The following is a 15,671-nucleotide window of genomic DNA, read 5'->3' as shown; positions in this document are numbered from 1 at the left end:
TGTTCCCAAACACAAATATCTCAATTGATTTCTTCATCTTTTCTAATCTGAGTGAAGATTGAGATGTAGGGAGTGGATGGGCCCGGGGGACAGACAGAGGGACAGCGGGGTATTAGGGGTCTGGATTGGAGGACGTTGGGTGGGGGTATCATCTTACATCTCCCCCAGGGAAAGCCACATGACCCTGCAGAACGGGAAAGGGAGGAAAAAAGATATTGGGCTACGGTCTGAGCACTCAATAAGAACCACATGTAGCAGAGAGGAAGAGGAGGAGGAGAGAGGGAGAGAGGAGGAGGGTGAGGGGGGCAGTGACTAAAGTCTGTCTCTGTGAGAGGAAAGAGAGTGCTGCTCTGAGCTTTCCTCACATTTTCAACAGGCTACGTGGGGGCCAGCATCTAAGAGACGAGGGAGCCCTGGGAGTGTGTGTCTGTGTGGCTAGGTCAGAGAGTGTGTGTGCCTTCTCGTCTGAGGGACAAAAGAGGAGTACAGAGATCTGTCCTATAGAAACCTCATCACTGGCCGTTGGGCTCAGGACTGGAAGAGACAGAGAGGTTCTGTCATTCTGTTGGAGGAAGAGGAGCTACACTTGTGATATTTTGATTCTGATAAAGAGGGTCAGAAGAGGAGAAAGGAGACATGTCACATGCTATCCTGAGACGAAACTCCAGCAAGCAAGGTTTGCAGAACCTCCTGAAGTGAGTAAAAACATGAAAACAGTTTTAAGGAGTACATATAGTTTGAATAGAGAAAGATAGTTAAGTATGCTGTTTTTCAGGTATGCTCGAGAAAAAAAGGTGCTCAACTCTAGTAAATTGAGTCACAGCACTATGTTGGTAGCCTGCTAGAGTACAATGCACAAGGCAGCACTCAAGTTAATGTTTATTGTGACTGTGAGACACAAGTACTGTGACAACACAACACACATGAAAAAGGGGCAATTTGGCCCAAAATACTGTATCTAATCTATGAATGGTCATCAATCACAGCTCAGTTGGTGGTTCACGTCTGGACGTGAGTCGGAGCCTGTCCTCATTTAACTCAGAACAACCTTCCTTGGCTCAGGAAATCTGCTGCTTCAATTTCTCTAAAACCCATGTTTCATCAAGAAATACAACCGCTCAGAGTATGTTTTGCACTGATCTGTTATATCTAATGCATAACATTATCCCTACAGTGGTTCCTCAACTGAACGTTATTAAGTTATGCCGTGGCCCATTGAGGTCCATTGCGGTATAGTGCCGTACCATAGCACGGCATACCTTACACTATACCGTGGTATGATGCAACTTTTAATTGAGGAACCACTGTATGTTAAACCATGCTAAACCATGTATCCATATATCCCCAGTTCTGGCTAGCCAGCCTCTCTTTAGTGAACATGTTGGTCAGATCGAGCACCAGAGAGATGGATTAGTGTACTGTAGATGTCGGTCAGAGGTAGATCCCACAGTAGCTTCCACAAATCTTCTCAGAGTAGGAGTGCTGATCTAGGATCACAGTTTTGCCTTCTAAATCTTAATGACTAAGAGGGGGGACCTGATCCTAAATCAGCACTCCTACTCTTGAGTCGCTTCATGTATACAGACCCTGGGCTTTCTCCTGTTGCTATGATTACAGGAGGGGTAATTCAATGTCCACTGCCCTGGGTCTTATCATTGTTGACAACACAACTTGGACAGGGACTGGGACTGAAGTTAATCAAATACCACTACTGACTGTTTCCTTGTTGAGATTCAATGGCCACATGGGCATTCTGTGGTTGTATTTGATTAACGTTTATAGAAAAAGTATGGATATCAGCAAACAAAGAAAGGCAAGCAACTTCAGAGGACAAACATAGGTACAAGGCGGGCTTTTCCTAATAAAACATTTTTTGAAGTATTGACCTTGGGCAAATCGATGTAGTCAGAGCTAGATTTCACAAAGCCTAGTCTCATCTCCACACCGTTGGTGAAGTTCATCAGAAACTTCCTTCACCATGGAGTGGAGTTTAGTCAGCTAGGACTGAAGCGGTGCCTCTGTCACCACAGACAGACCTTTACATCAGATCTCCTTGGTTGTTTGTTTTTCCTCTCGAAGACTCTGGGGGACAGGGAGAGAGGGAGAAGGAGAGGGAGAGAGAGAGAGAGAGAGAGAGAGAGAGAGAGAGAGAGAGAGAGAGAGAGAAAGAGAGAGAGAGAGAGAGAGGGGGACAGAGATAGGGAATAAGAGAGAGAGAGAAAGAGAGAGAGCAAGAGAGAGAGAGAAGGAGAGAGAAAGAAAGAGAGAGAGAGAGAAAGAAAGAGAGAGAGATTATGAGATTGGTGCCCCAGGCTTTCGCTTCTGACTGAAACTGAGGCAAATTGGGGCTGTGAACTGTGTCAAAGGTGACAGGGGTGACATGGGCCACACCCTTGTGAAAAGGGGCCACTTACGGGTGGCGGCATGTTAGGTATTTCCCTTTATTTTACATTTCCTTTCCCCCAGTGTTGCTCTGAGGGAGAGAGCCAGTAGTGAAAGTAAAGTGTAGGTGGTCTGTAAACCGATAGCCTCCATTTAGTGCAGGTCCAGGAATCACTCAACATTCAGATTCAGAGTGTTTAATAGTCACATGTTCAAGGTTGCAGGTGTGATTGCAGGGCACAGTGAAAATCTTAGGCTTCCAGCTTCAACTCGCAGGACTAGTGAAATAAAATAATGAAAATGGTAATAAAACAATATAAATACAAATATCACTATAACATGAAGGGGGGGGGGGGCAATTACACAATTAAAATACGAGAGACATGAAATAACATAGAGTCAACATCTATCGAGAACCATTTCAGTCTAATTTCCAAACAGCTGATCAGTCGATTCAGAGCCTTCCCTGATTTATCAAACACAGAACACTGTTTGGGAAAGGGACCTTAAGACACTTCAACTGTCACGATTAACAAAAGAATAAGTGAAAGAGACTAAATGAATGCAGCATTCAGTCTTCACTGAGAATTCAAACTTTTGTTTTGATTGTGTATTCAAAGTGTTCCAGTTTTGTCAATGGGAGAAGAAAGACAGGCTTGAGGATTTCCGGTGGAGCAGAGCAGGTGTGGTTTATGAAACAGCTGAGAGTTGAGGCTTAGGCACTTAGGCTGCTCAGAGGGTGTGGAAAGTTAGGAGGTGGGTAGAAGGCCCTTTATCCAATGTTTTTAGGGAACAGTCATAAATACTATACAGCCAGGCCTGGGGGGGGGGGGGGGGGGGGGGTGCATCAGAACTGTGTGCCCACGAGACACTTGGGCAAATCCTCAGTGCAGATGGTCCCACTGGGAAAGTGGAGAGAGATGGATGACATCAGCTTCAGACAGACACTCCTCCATCCCAACCTTAGTGTCTGATAATGCCAAACCTCTCACACGCTTGTCTACATGTTCTGTTGCCTAAGAGTTCTTATAAAGTGAGTCCCATCCCATCATTAGAAAGTATATGACAATGCCAAACCCTTGGAAGTGTTTATTATTTGTTTACTGTAACAAAAATATGGTTTACAGTTTGTTCATGATCCTTCATCCTCTTGATTAAATGTTATGTTGCCTCAGATTTACTATTAAGTGAGTCAGAAATACTGATGCTAGAAGCCGAACAAACTCACATTTTAGTCTTATTATTGGTGAAAAGCACCCTTACACTAAGCAGTGAAACTGTCCCAAACTTCAGCTTCTACCAAGAGGAGGTATTTACAGTAAAACCACATTAAAACCTCCAAGAGCGCTGTGTCGATACCAATAAAAACAAACAGAACAAAAATGGAAACAATCTCAGAAAAATCCGGGGCCTCTAAACATGTTTTATCTGATGTTGTGCCATTCATTTGAATGGGTCAAGGAAAGAATGTGAGGTGGATCTGTTTTGAATGAAGTCAGAGAGAGACATATATAGAGACAGAGAGAGACAGAGAGAAACATGGAGAGAGAAAGAGAGTGAGAGAAAGATGGAGAGAGAAAGAGAGGGTGAGAGAGTGAGAGAGAGAAAGAGAAAGAGAGAGAGCTTTTCTCTTTTCTGTCTTCTTCATCTCTGATCCTCCATCACGCAGAGGTTTGTGATGATGTCATTCACAAGGCATCCAGGGAAGCGTCAAGCAGAGCAAGCCTGTCTGTTTTGTGCACCCTTCTGCTAGCCTGCATTAATGCACACACACTCATACACAGACCCACCCCACCTTGGCCTGTTCACCCCTATGCTAGCCTGCGTCTATATTGTCTATATGTAGACTATGTGTAAATGTATATTTTGTCTATTGCAGGCAGCACCATTTCGCAAAGATAAATTCTGGGTATATTAAAATTTCCTTGATGAATAAAGGCAATTCTGATTCTGATCAATACAGGCACATTAATACTACAGGCCCACCCACCTCAGCCTGTGACCTCGGTGGACCAGGTGTTCTCTGTTTACGATAGGGGGGAGAGATAAGAGACAGAGGAATGTGGTGGGCTTTGACAGTTGACTGAAGGGGCAATGAACTCTGACTATGTCCCAAATGGCACCCTGTTCCCTATATACAGTGAACTATGTTTGACCAGGGTTCTCCGTTGCCCTTGCCCTGGTGTGCCTTACCAAATGTTGTCGGCTTTTGGAGGGCAGCAGGGGAAAGCAAACACCCAGGTGTTTCCCTCTCCAGAGATCACTCTCTTTAGAGCAGGAAGGGAAAGAGGTGATCGACAGACTGGCTTTCTGACAGTTATCTCTCCTGCCTTGGTCAGTTAAGATCCTATAGGATAAGATAGACTTAGTGGTGGATGGATTTTATCTCTATCGGTCTCACCATGGACTTAAAACCATCAAATCCCACACAGTGAGATAAGATGAAGTGCAAATGGATTCACCAGACCTGCTCATTGAACAGCTTTATCAGGGTATTCCATGCTGTTGAGACCAACACCGCATTAACACGCTTTATGTTGGTGTTTGCTTTATTTTGGCAGTTACCTGTGTGTAATGAGCTTTGACTAAAGCCCGTAGGTAAACAAACCAAAAGGGCCCTGGGGTTCCCAGACTGTAGTAAATGAGCTGTGCTCCATTTGGGCTCTGCACGGGGGGCAGTCGAGAGCCATAACATGGCGATTAGTGATTACTGTCTACTCTACTGGCTTACAGGAGGAGCCCAGGCAGGCCTGTGTCCATGACAACCAGAGGAGGCTTGTGGGATGAGCGATAGGAGGACAGGCTCATTGTAATGGTTGGAATGGAATAGATGGAACAGTCAAACATGTGGTTTCCCTATTTGATGTGTTTGATACCGTTCCGTTTATTCCATTCCAGCCAATACAATGAGCCCGTCCTCCTATATCTCCTCTCACCAGCCTCCTCTGATGGCAATGCAGTCAGATTGCCTGGCAGTCACCTCCATGGTCATAGTTCATCCTCCCCAGGTGTGTAAACGTCTACCATAAACATGTTGCATTTCACTGAAAATGACCAGCCATTTTGGATGATGTGGCATTCATAGTAGACTTTCATTCGTTTGAGTAGAGACACATAAGGCTACAGCTGACTTGGTTTTAATCTGTAGTTCAAGTTAGGTCATGGCAGTGTGAATTGGCAAAAGCTCCTCTCAGTTAGTGACTTGTTCACCCGATTCTTGGAAAAGTAATCTCCTCAGTATCGTCAACAACATAGTATTGTGTCTGGCTGATGTAATGGCGTCCACATAGCAACTGTTCAAACTTGTTTCATGACAACCATGACATCATCCTGGACATTTTTCACAGCACCCTCTCTTCAGTGTCTGTCTGCTTGGCTTTTAATAGAGGAAGGAAACCATGTTATTATATAATCATTCAGCGAGTAGCGAAGAGCTAAACAAGTGTTCTAAACCTTTTTAACTTTAAGATAATAATGACTGTGGTTTCCTGTGAAATACTTACTTTCTTACCTAATGCATCTCTAGTCAAGTATTACGTACAACGGTCAAGCAAAGGGTGTGTGGTGTGTGTGTGTGTGTGTGTGTGTGTGTGTGTGTGTGTGTGTGTGTGTGTGTGTGTGTGTGTACATGTAAGTGCTACACAACAGAAGGAATATATGGCTCGGTCATAATTTGGGCTCAGATTTTCACAGTGTGGCAGGAAACCTGCTGTGTCACAGTGAGATGTTAGAGGTCACCTCTCTTCCTGTACTCCATTGATCTTTGTGATCTCCGGGTGGCCAGTCAATCATCTTTAACAGCCAGGTGTCAAACCTAACACGGGAGTCAGAGATGGGGAATGAACTACCAGAGGGGTTCACATTTTGTTCCATAATCATTCCAACCCTCAGTGCATTTGAAGGCTTTATTTCTGGGGTAGCTCATGTCATTAACTTCCAGAGCAAAATTCAGTCAGGCTGCCTGCAACCCACACTATGCTAACCAAATACAGTACATTATCATCAAACATGGTTATTGCTTGTGATCCCCTGACTGCTGTTTAGACCGTCAAACTTCTCCAAATATCTGAACCTCCAGTCTGAAACCCAGGAGTGGCCTTTTTCTGGTAAGTTTGTTGATGGCCTATGCTCTAGGAGGAATAAAATCCCTAAGTAAGTAAGATTTGTTATGGTCCCTCATATCCTCAAGAAGTTCTACAGCTGCACCATCGAGAGCATCTTGACTGGCTGCATCACTGCCTGGTATGGCAACTGCACCGCCCTTGACTACAGAGGGTGGTGGGGATGGCCCAGTACAGAGCCTTCAGAAAGTATTCACACCCTTTGACTTTTTCCACATTATGTTGTGTTACAGCCTGAATTTCAAATGGATTCAATTGAGATTTTGTGTCACTGGCCTACACACAATACCTCCATAATGTCAAAGTGGAATTATGTTTTTAGAAATGTTTACAAATTAATTTAAAAAAAGAATGAAAATGAATGAAAAGCTGAAATGTCTTGAGTCAATAAGTATACAACCCTTTTGTAATGGCAAGCCTAAATAAATGAATACAATTATCTGTAAGGTCCCTCAGTCGAGCAGTGCATTTCAAACTCAGATTCAATCACAAAGACCAGGGAGGTTTTCCAATGCCTCGCAAAGAAGGGGTAAAAGTGAAAAATAAACAGATATTGAATATCCCTTTGAGCATGGCAAAGTGATTAATTACACTTTGGATGGTGTATCAATACACCAAGTCATTACAAAGATACAGGCGCCCTACCTAACTCAGTTGCCGGAGACGAAGGAACTCAGGGATTTCATCATGGTGACTTTAAAACAGTTACAGAGTTTAATGGCTGTGATAGGAGAAAATTGAAGATGGATCAACAATATTGTAGTTACTCCACAATACTAACCTAATTGAAAAGAAGGAAGCTTGTACAGTATATATATTCCAAAATAATAAAGCCCTAAAGTAAAACTGCAAAAAATGTGGCAAAGAAATTAACTTTATGTCCTGATAGAAAGCATTATGTTTATGGCAAATCCAAAACAACACACAACTGAGTACTCCTCTTCATATTTTCAAGCATGGTGGTGGCTGCATCATGCTGTGGTTATGCTTGTCATAAGTTTATTTAGGCGGATAAAAATAAAGCACAGGTAAAATCCTAGAGGAAATTCTGGTTCAGTCTGCTTTCCACCAGACACCGGGAGACAAATTAATCTTTCAGCAGGACAATAACCTAAAACACAAGGCCAAATCTACACTGGAGTGGAGTTGCTTACAAGATGACCTGAATGTTCCTGGCTGACCTTGTTACAGTTTTGACTTAAATTTGCTTGAAAATCTATGGCAAGACTTGAAAATGGCTGTCTAGCAATGATCAACAACCAATTTGACAGAGCTTGAAGAATTTTTGCAAATATTGTACAATTCAGGTGTGCAAAGCTCTCAGAAACTTTCCCAGAAAAACTCACAGCTGTAATCACTGCCAAATGTGACTGTAATCTATTGCTTACTTATCTAATGAATATATATTCATGTTTATTTTTCATGAATTTTATACAAATGTTAGAATTTTTCTTCCACTTTGACAATACATAGTATTTTGTGTAGATCAGTGACAAAAAAATTGCAATCAATTTTAATCCCACTTTGTTAAAACAATTTTGGGGGGTTGGGGGGTATGAATACTTCTTGAAGGCACTGTACATATCTACCTCAAATACCTCATACCCCTGCACATTGATATGGTATTGGTACTCCTTGTATATAGCTTCATTCTTGTGTGGTATATTTCCTCATGTGTTTTTCATTTTCTTATTTAACTCTGCATTATTGGGAAAGAGCTTGTAAGTAAACATTTCACTGTATTCGGTGCATGTGATATATAAAATGTGATTTCATAAGTAAATAAGTCGGTCAGAAAGGTGAAGCCTCTGGCAGTTCCCACTCCAAGAACTCTGCTAATCACACTCCCCTGTGACACACAACACCGACCCATCTGGTCTGGAGAGGCAGTTGTCTGTTTGTTTTCAGTTTTGTGTGGAGACAACAGTGGCATGCTCAGGCTTGCTCTAGTGTGAATTTACAAAGGGGCAAAACAACCCCAAATAAATCCTCTTAACAGTCTAACTGTCGGAATCTGGCTCTTTGGCCCTGCGGCTTTTGAACATTATTTAGAGGAAGTCGAGATTAGATGTTGTTACAATTGTCAGGAAAGGCAACATAAGCCCCAATGTAAACCAGATTCTTTGGCGTGTCTTTCCTCACGGCTATTCCCCCCCCACCTCCCACGGTTGCAGATCCACGGGGTGAGAAAATGGGTCTCTTAGATTAGGTTTAAACAAGGACAGATTTAGACTGAGTGAAAGAGGATGACAAAGAAAGAAAGGCCATCTATAATCCAGTCACCAACAGATTAATGACATCATCATCTGAGTCAGACGTTTGACTGGTGCCAAGAATGAGATAATCCCATAATGCAAATTAAAGGAAAAAGAATGATTGGGTAAGAAGATATTAAGTCCAACTGCCACGTCCTCTAATACCATACCAACTGGGATGGTGTGCCTGCGTTCTTGTCTCCACAATGGTTGTGTTGTGTCAACATTTCTGAGGAGACAAAGTCAAAAATTGTCCTTCGTGTCACAATTGACATATCAAATGTGTTATACATCAGTTTTTCAACCCGTTCGTGAAGTCGCCTTTGTGAAACCATGACAATACTTCCTGGTTCATCCATCACTCAGTGGTGTTGGGCACTTGGTTATCAGCTCATTTTCCCCTGGCCACCAGTTCTGATTGTGAAGGAAACCAACATTGAAAATAGTGGAACGTATCTGGGTAACCTAGATCCAGCTGTGCTCTGACCCTTTCACCCCCCCCCCCCTCCCTTTCACACCACCCCATATAAAGGTCCATGTAAGTGGGATGGTCTGTAAAACCCTGTGATTAGCGGTGGGGGTGTGGGGGGTGATTTTACGGACCATCCCACCTACATGGACCTTTATATGGGGTGTTGTGAAAGGGAGAGTCACTGAAGCAGATGGCCTCAGATGGTGGTAACACACACGGCCCGGGGCCTGGGACACATTAGCCCTAATTAGTGACCTGAGACTGCCTTAATTGACCCAGAAGCCAAATGGATGTGAGTGTTGTCATTTGACACCCTGACACACAGATGGAACCTATTGACCAGGCAGTTCTCCTGCATTCACCCTTATAGGCTCATACCATGGCCCTCGCTAGCTACACAGCAGAGACGTACAGCAGACAAGTCAGTAAGTGCTGTAAACTATCTGCTCATTACATTGAAAAATAGATGTCTTGAACTTCCTACATTTAGGCTGAGGCTACAAAACAGAGAAACAGTACAGCTGACAAGGCCATAAGTGCTGGGGAATCTGCTCTTCATAAATACAGAAAAATAGATGTCATGCACTTCCAGGAAACATTTAAATGTCTATATTAGTGAGGATGCACTTTGAACCCTTTTTGAATCCCAAGGGGAGTTTGGTTTAGTCTGCCGCGGAGGAAGTGGTTTACACAGTTGTGATAAATGTGTTGTTGCAGTAAAATGCAAACATGAGTAGAACCACATGCGTGTGTATGTTTACTAGTGAGATAAACACAGGGGGATGCCGTAGACTTTCCGATGTTCTGTTGGGATGTCATCGCTTATCCGTGACGAGCTGAATGTTAGGAGGTCTGAGGCAGATGTTCTCCTGGCATTCTCTCCCAGAACTCTCCCTTCTCCAGGAATTAACAGGCCATTGTTTTTGAAACATCTTCTTGGGAGAGCCCAGGACGATGACTCATGGGATCCAACCATGTCGGGCACAAAAAACTCAAAGACACATGGGGGTGAAAACCATTTCTCATTAAGGTTCTAAAGCTATCGCCTGGGATTTTGAAAGCTGTTCAATGGTCATTACAATTCTTAGTATATTTCTTCCTTAGCCTCATCTCTCAAGTGGAGGCGACCCATTTTGTTATTTTACAAATCACAGACTGTAGCTTTAAACAATATATCTTCACTCCGTCTCTCTCCCCACAGAATAACCGCCCAGAGGAGCGTCGAGGATGCAGAGGAGGTGGAGCGAGAGCGTCGGCGGAGGGCCCGGGAGTCCTTCCGCAGTATGGGCAGCAGCAGTACCTTGGGCCCTGGAGGCCCCTCACTGGACAATGGGGCCTTGGCGGAGGACGGCCTGTAAGTACCCAAGTACTATACTATGACTCATCAAGCATGATAATGGGGTTATTCAACCTTGTAGATCAGGCATGACTCATTTCCTATCATCCCTGTCCCACAACCAAACATTACTCACTGAGCCACCAGGGTTGGGCTCAATTCGAATTGAAGACAGTCAATTCAGGAAACAAACTAAAATTACAATTCAATTATCAAAGAAATTGCATTTATTTTCAATGTCTTCTCAATAAACTGAAAATTAGAAACTATTTATTTCAAAAGTATTTACATTTCTGAATGTTAAATTCAAATCACTTCCTAAATTGACTGCCTTCAATTTGAATGGAGCCCAACCTTGTGACCCACTCATTCAGGTCACATCTCCCACATCCAAACTACAGTTTCTCTATTATGTTTTGTCTTGCGCTGAAGCAGCTGATATAATGATTTATATGAAGGGCTGTTTGTCAGATTTCCTGGCTGTGGAGCCAGGTAGCGTAGTGGTTAAGAGTGTTGGGCCAGTAATTGAAAGGTCAGTGGTTCAAATCCTGAGCTGACTAGGTGAAGAATCTGTCAATGTTCCCCTTGAGCAAGGCTCTTAACCCTAAATGCTTATGTAAGTTGCTCTGGATAAGAGTATCTGCTAAATTACTAAAATGCAATAATACCATGGGTGTTCTACTGGGATAGTTACTTCCCCTTGTTTGCTATACATTCAGTTGTTTATGGGTTGGCTCCACTATCCTGAGGATGTGTGGTTACAAAAACGAAATATTTCCTTAAGGAAAAGCCACTAATCTCCACATGCCTCCCTTTCTCTCTCTCTTTCTCTCCCTCACACATTCATTCTCTCACTCTATTCTCTCTCTCTACCTTACTGGTTGATTCACTCTCCATGCGAAGAAGAACACACAGCTGCATTTCTCATTACAGCACCTCAGAAGAATGTTTACAACAGAGCATCTTGGGAAACTACTACTATCATGGCCCTTAGCATAACTGCCACACTTTCTCCAAGGGGGAGCAGAAAGAACAAAAACAGCCCTAGATCATGACAATGCCTCCACGTTTTTAAACCGTAATGAGTGACTTGACATGAGATATAGTCACAACACTCAGTGTAGTCTGTAATTTTGGATTGATCATAAAACAGGCATAGTAACATTTCCAAACTGTTTCAAGGACTCACTGTTTCCTCTTTATCCCTAAGGGGGATAAATTATAGATGATACAGTGGAATAATAGTTCAGAAGACCAAACGTCAAAACAATTTTGAACACTGGTTTGGGGTTTGCTGTTATTTGATCTCTCTGTCGTTGACTGCGTACTGCTCTCTCAACAATGTAATTGCCAGCCGAGATTCAGACCAGGTTCCTTCCTCTTCGTTTTCAAAGTCATTACAGTAACATGACATATCAGAGCCATTACACAAATATTCCTTTCCAACAGGTGCCTGTGGTTTGTTACCAGAGCGCTTTTGGTGTCAGAACTAACCACTTCATAACAACATCTGCATGACTAAACACCTGAAGAATCCAACCACCACAATTACTGCTCAGTATTCCTAATTGTCCAATATATATATATATATATATATATATATATATATATATATATATATATATATATATATATATATATATATATATATATATTGGACAATTAGGAATAATGAGCAGTAATTGTGGTGGTTGTTATGAAGTATATATATAAACTACCATCTGGAAACACCAATTTACTTTAGTAGCTAACCTACTTAATCAGAATTGGAATGCCTGGAGGGAGCATTCCGTTCAGCCAGCTCCTGCGAAGATGAAACAGACTTTCATTTCAGGACTGTTTTAATGAATGGGGGGGTAGAGAAAATAGAGGTGTAGAGAGAGAGAAAATAGAGGTGTAGAGAGAGAGAGAGAGAGAGAGAGAGAGAGAGAGAGGAGAGAGAGAGAGAGAGAGAGAGAGAGAGAGAGAGAGAGAGAGAGAGAGAAAGAGAGAGAAAGGGAGAGAGCGAGAGAGAGAGAAAGATAGAGAAAGGGAGAGAGAGAGAGAGAAAGAGATAAAGGGAGAGAGAGAGAGAAAGAGAGAGAAAGGGAGAGAGAGAGAGAGGTGCGCTGCTAATCTGTTCATCGTTAAAGATAGAATTCTTTACTCTACCTGGTAATTGATAGAAGGTTCATGGATTTGTTCAGCCAGGTGCAGATGTTCGGACTAACCTGTGAAGTTTAAACAGTGAAATACTCTGTGGTAAGCAAGTAAATGTCCTGTGATCGTGTTGTATGAAAGCATGTTTTATGCGGTGTTGTATGCGACACTGGGTAAGTCTAGAGGCAGGTGTTGTGCGATGACTACGGTTATGTTGTATGAAAGCACGACACTGTGTAAGTCTAGAGGCAGGTGTTGTGCGATGACTACGGTCATGTGTTTGAAAGCACAACACTGTGTAAGTCTAGAGGCAGGTGTTGTGGTGAGGACAGAAAGGCTGTGTGGTGATGAATGGGCACTTGACATGTCTTCTGTTCTGTATAGACCACAGCCATGTCAATATTGACCAACTTGAGGGAACGGGAGGACAGTGGTCGCTGCTGCACTTTCAATAATGTGGTCATCAAAATGTAGGTAGAACAAGAGACTTTTTCAGCTATTTCCACTAGCAAATTACTTCAAAACGTGGTAATGGCATAGTAATCCTTGCCCTGTAAGGGTAGAAAACCAAAGTGTCCTATGGTAGGGTAAGAAAATAATTTCTGTGAATGTTGACTTGATGCCAGGTGATAAAATGTGTGTTAGTCACTGCACACATAAACTAGACTGGTTTGAAATGGCCAACAAATCTAAAAAAAATGAAAAAATGAAGACAGTAAGTACTGAACACAATCCCAGAATTAGGTTGTTTGAAATGGCTTGTTTTCCCAGTGGAGTAGACGTAGATTTGGAGGGAATGTTTGCATTGTTACTTGTCACATACATACTGTATACTTACATATATGTCACCCTTTTGTCAACTTGTCCGCTAAAAACATTCCAACTAGAAAATATAAACACAGGAGAGGAGAGCTGTTAGTGGACACATTGTTTACTCAGCATAGGGCTTTACCACTCAGTAATGTGACTGAGTCTGTAATACAGTACCTACATGTTTCAAGCAGACCGCCATAATCCCTGTGCCCAAGAACGCCAAAGTAACCTGCCTAAATGACTACCGCCCCGTAGCACTCACATCTGTAGCCATGAAGTGCTTTGAAAGGCTGGTGATGGCTCACATCAACACCATCATCCCAGAAACCCTAGACCCACTAGACTTTGCATACCGCATCAACAGATGACGCAATCTCTATTGCACTCCACACTGCCCTTTCCCACCTGGACAAAAGGAACACCTACGTGAGAATGCTGTTAGTTGACTACAGCTCAGCATTCAACACCATAGTGCCCTCAAAGCTCATCACTAAGCAAAGGACTATACACCTCCCTCTGCAAATGGATCCTGGACTTCCTGACGGGCTGCCCCCAGGTGGTAAGGGTAGGCAACACCACATCTGCCACGCTGATCCTCAACATGGGGCCCCTCAGGGGAGCCTGCTTAACCCTCTCCTGTACTCCCTTTTCACCCATGACTGCGTGGCTACACATGACTCCAACACCATCATTAAGTTTCCTGACGACACAATGGTGGTAGGCCTGATCACTGACAATGATGAGACAGCCTACAGGGAGGAGGTCAGAGACCTGGCAGAGTGGTGCCAGGACAACAACCTCTACCTCAATGTGAGCAAGACAAAGGAGCTGATCATGGACAACAGGAAAAGGAGAGCTGAGCACGCCCCCATTCACATCGACGGGGCTGTAGTGGAGCGGGTCGAGAGCTTCAAGTTCCTTTGTGTCCATATCGCCAAACAAACTGTGATGGTCCAAACACCCCAAGAAAGTTGTGAAAAGGGCATGACAACACCTATTCCCCCTCAGGAGACTGAAAACATCTGGCATGGGTCCTCAAATCTTCCAAATGATCAATAGCTGCACCATCAAGAGCATCCTAACCTGTTGCATCACTGCTTTGTATGGCAACTGCTCGGCATCCGACCACAACGCGCTACAGAGGGTAATGCGTATGGCCCAGTACATCACTGGCGCCAAGCTTCCTGCCATCCAGGACCTCTATACCAGGCGGTGTCAGAGGAAGGCCCTAAAAAGACTCCATCTAAGTCATAGACTGTTCCCTTTGCTACTGCACGGCAAGCAGTACTGGAGTACCAAATCTGGGACCAAAAGGCTCCTTAACAGGTTCTACCTCCAAGCCATAAGACTGCTGAACAGTTTATCAAATGGCTACCTGGACTATTTGCATTGATCTCCTTGCATAGTCACTTTACACTTACCTACATGTATATGTAATACCCTTGTTAGAACCAAGTATTGAGTTTATTTGCTATAATTAATTGGTATTAGATTTAAAAGGTGATTGAATTGCTCCCGTACTGTAATGTTGTTAATGCATTTCTTCTGAAGAAATATTTCTTTAATGTATAAGTGAATAGGTTGGTTTACGTTTAAGTTTAAGTTTTGACCAATAAGGTCGCTTGTAAAGCTGTGGCCAATTGGAGAGTTGACCTGGTTAACTGGAGGCCTGGGAAAAAAAGAGAGGGAGAGAGACGTTGAGAAAAGGATGGACGTTACATTATGACCGTTGGTGAAGAAGAATTATAAAAGAAGATGATAAAAATAGAACAAAACCCATACCTACCGAGTTTTGAAGGGAAATACAGATTGTATTTTATAAGAGAGTTGTTATAATTTTGTTAAGAATGACTTAGTAAAGACTGAAGCTACCGTCTCGTCGTGGAGGTATTGGACAGCCTTGAGGGTAGCCTAGCATCGTGTGAAACCGAGAGAATTGCTTGGGAAAGATTAACGAGTTCATGTTCCCATGGGATATCGGTTACTGCTAAAGAGTACTGTCTGCATTGATAGCTGTGCTTGCTGTGGATCTTGTGAGGAAACCTGCAGAGAACTGCCATACTTCACTGAGGGAATATTCACGAGTAGTGAGTAACCACAACGGTGGGGTGCTTCTGGACTATATGTGTGTTTGTTTTTTTTAGCTCCAATGC

The 15,671-nt window shown here is 43.1% G+C and overlaps 1 protein-coding gene across 3 annotated transcripts in view; it reads left to right on the top strand.

Annotated features, from left to right (window-relative positions):
* Positions 1–311: 311 nt before the first annotated feature.
* LOC106584524 (uncharacterized) overlaps positions 312–15,671 on the top strand; it is a 41,399-nt gene continuing 26,039 nt past the window's right edge. Inside the window, exons 1-2 of one of the 3 annotated variants that reach the window (XM_082968094.1) lie at positions 312–695; positions 10,432–10,584. In XM_082968094.1, coding sequence (XP_082824220.1) covers positions 637–695; positions 10,432–10,584 — 212 coding nt within the window. In that variant the 5' untranslated portion in view covers positions 312–636. The remainder of the gene's footprint in view (positions 696–10,431; positions 10,585–15,671) is intronic. The other 2 variants (XM_014169926.3, XM_045706336.2) reach the window with 2 other exon arrangements.

This window comes from Salmo salar, chromosome 23 (assembly GCF_965601325.2).
Source record: "Salmo salar chromosome 23, fSalSal1, whole genome shotgun sequence".
Taxonomy (NCBI): Eukaryota; Metazoa; Chordata; class Actinopteri; order Salmoniformes; family Salmonidae; genus Salmo; species Salmo salar.
This window is presented reverse-complemented; position numbering and strand designations above follow the sequence as displayed.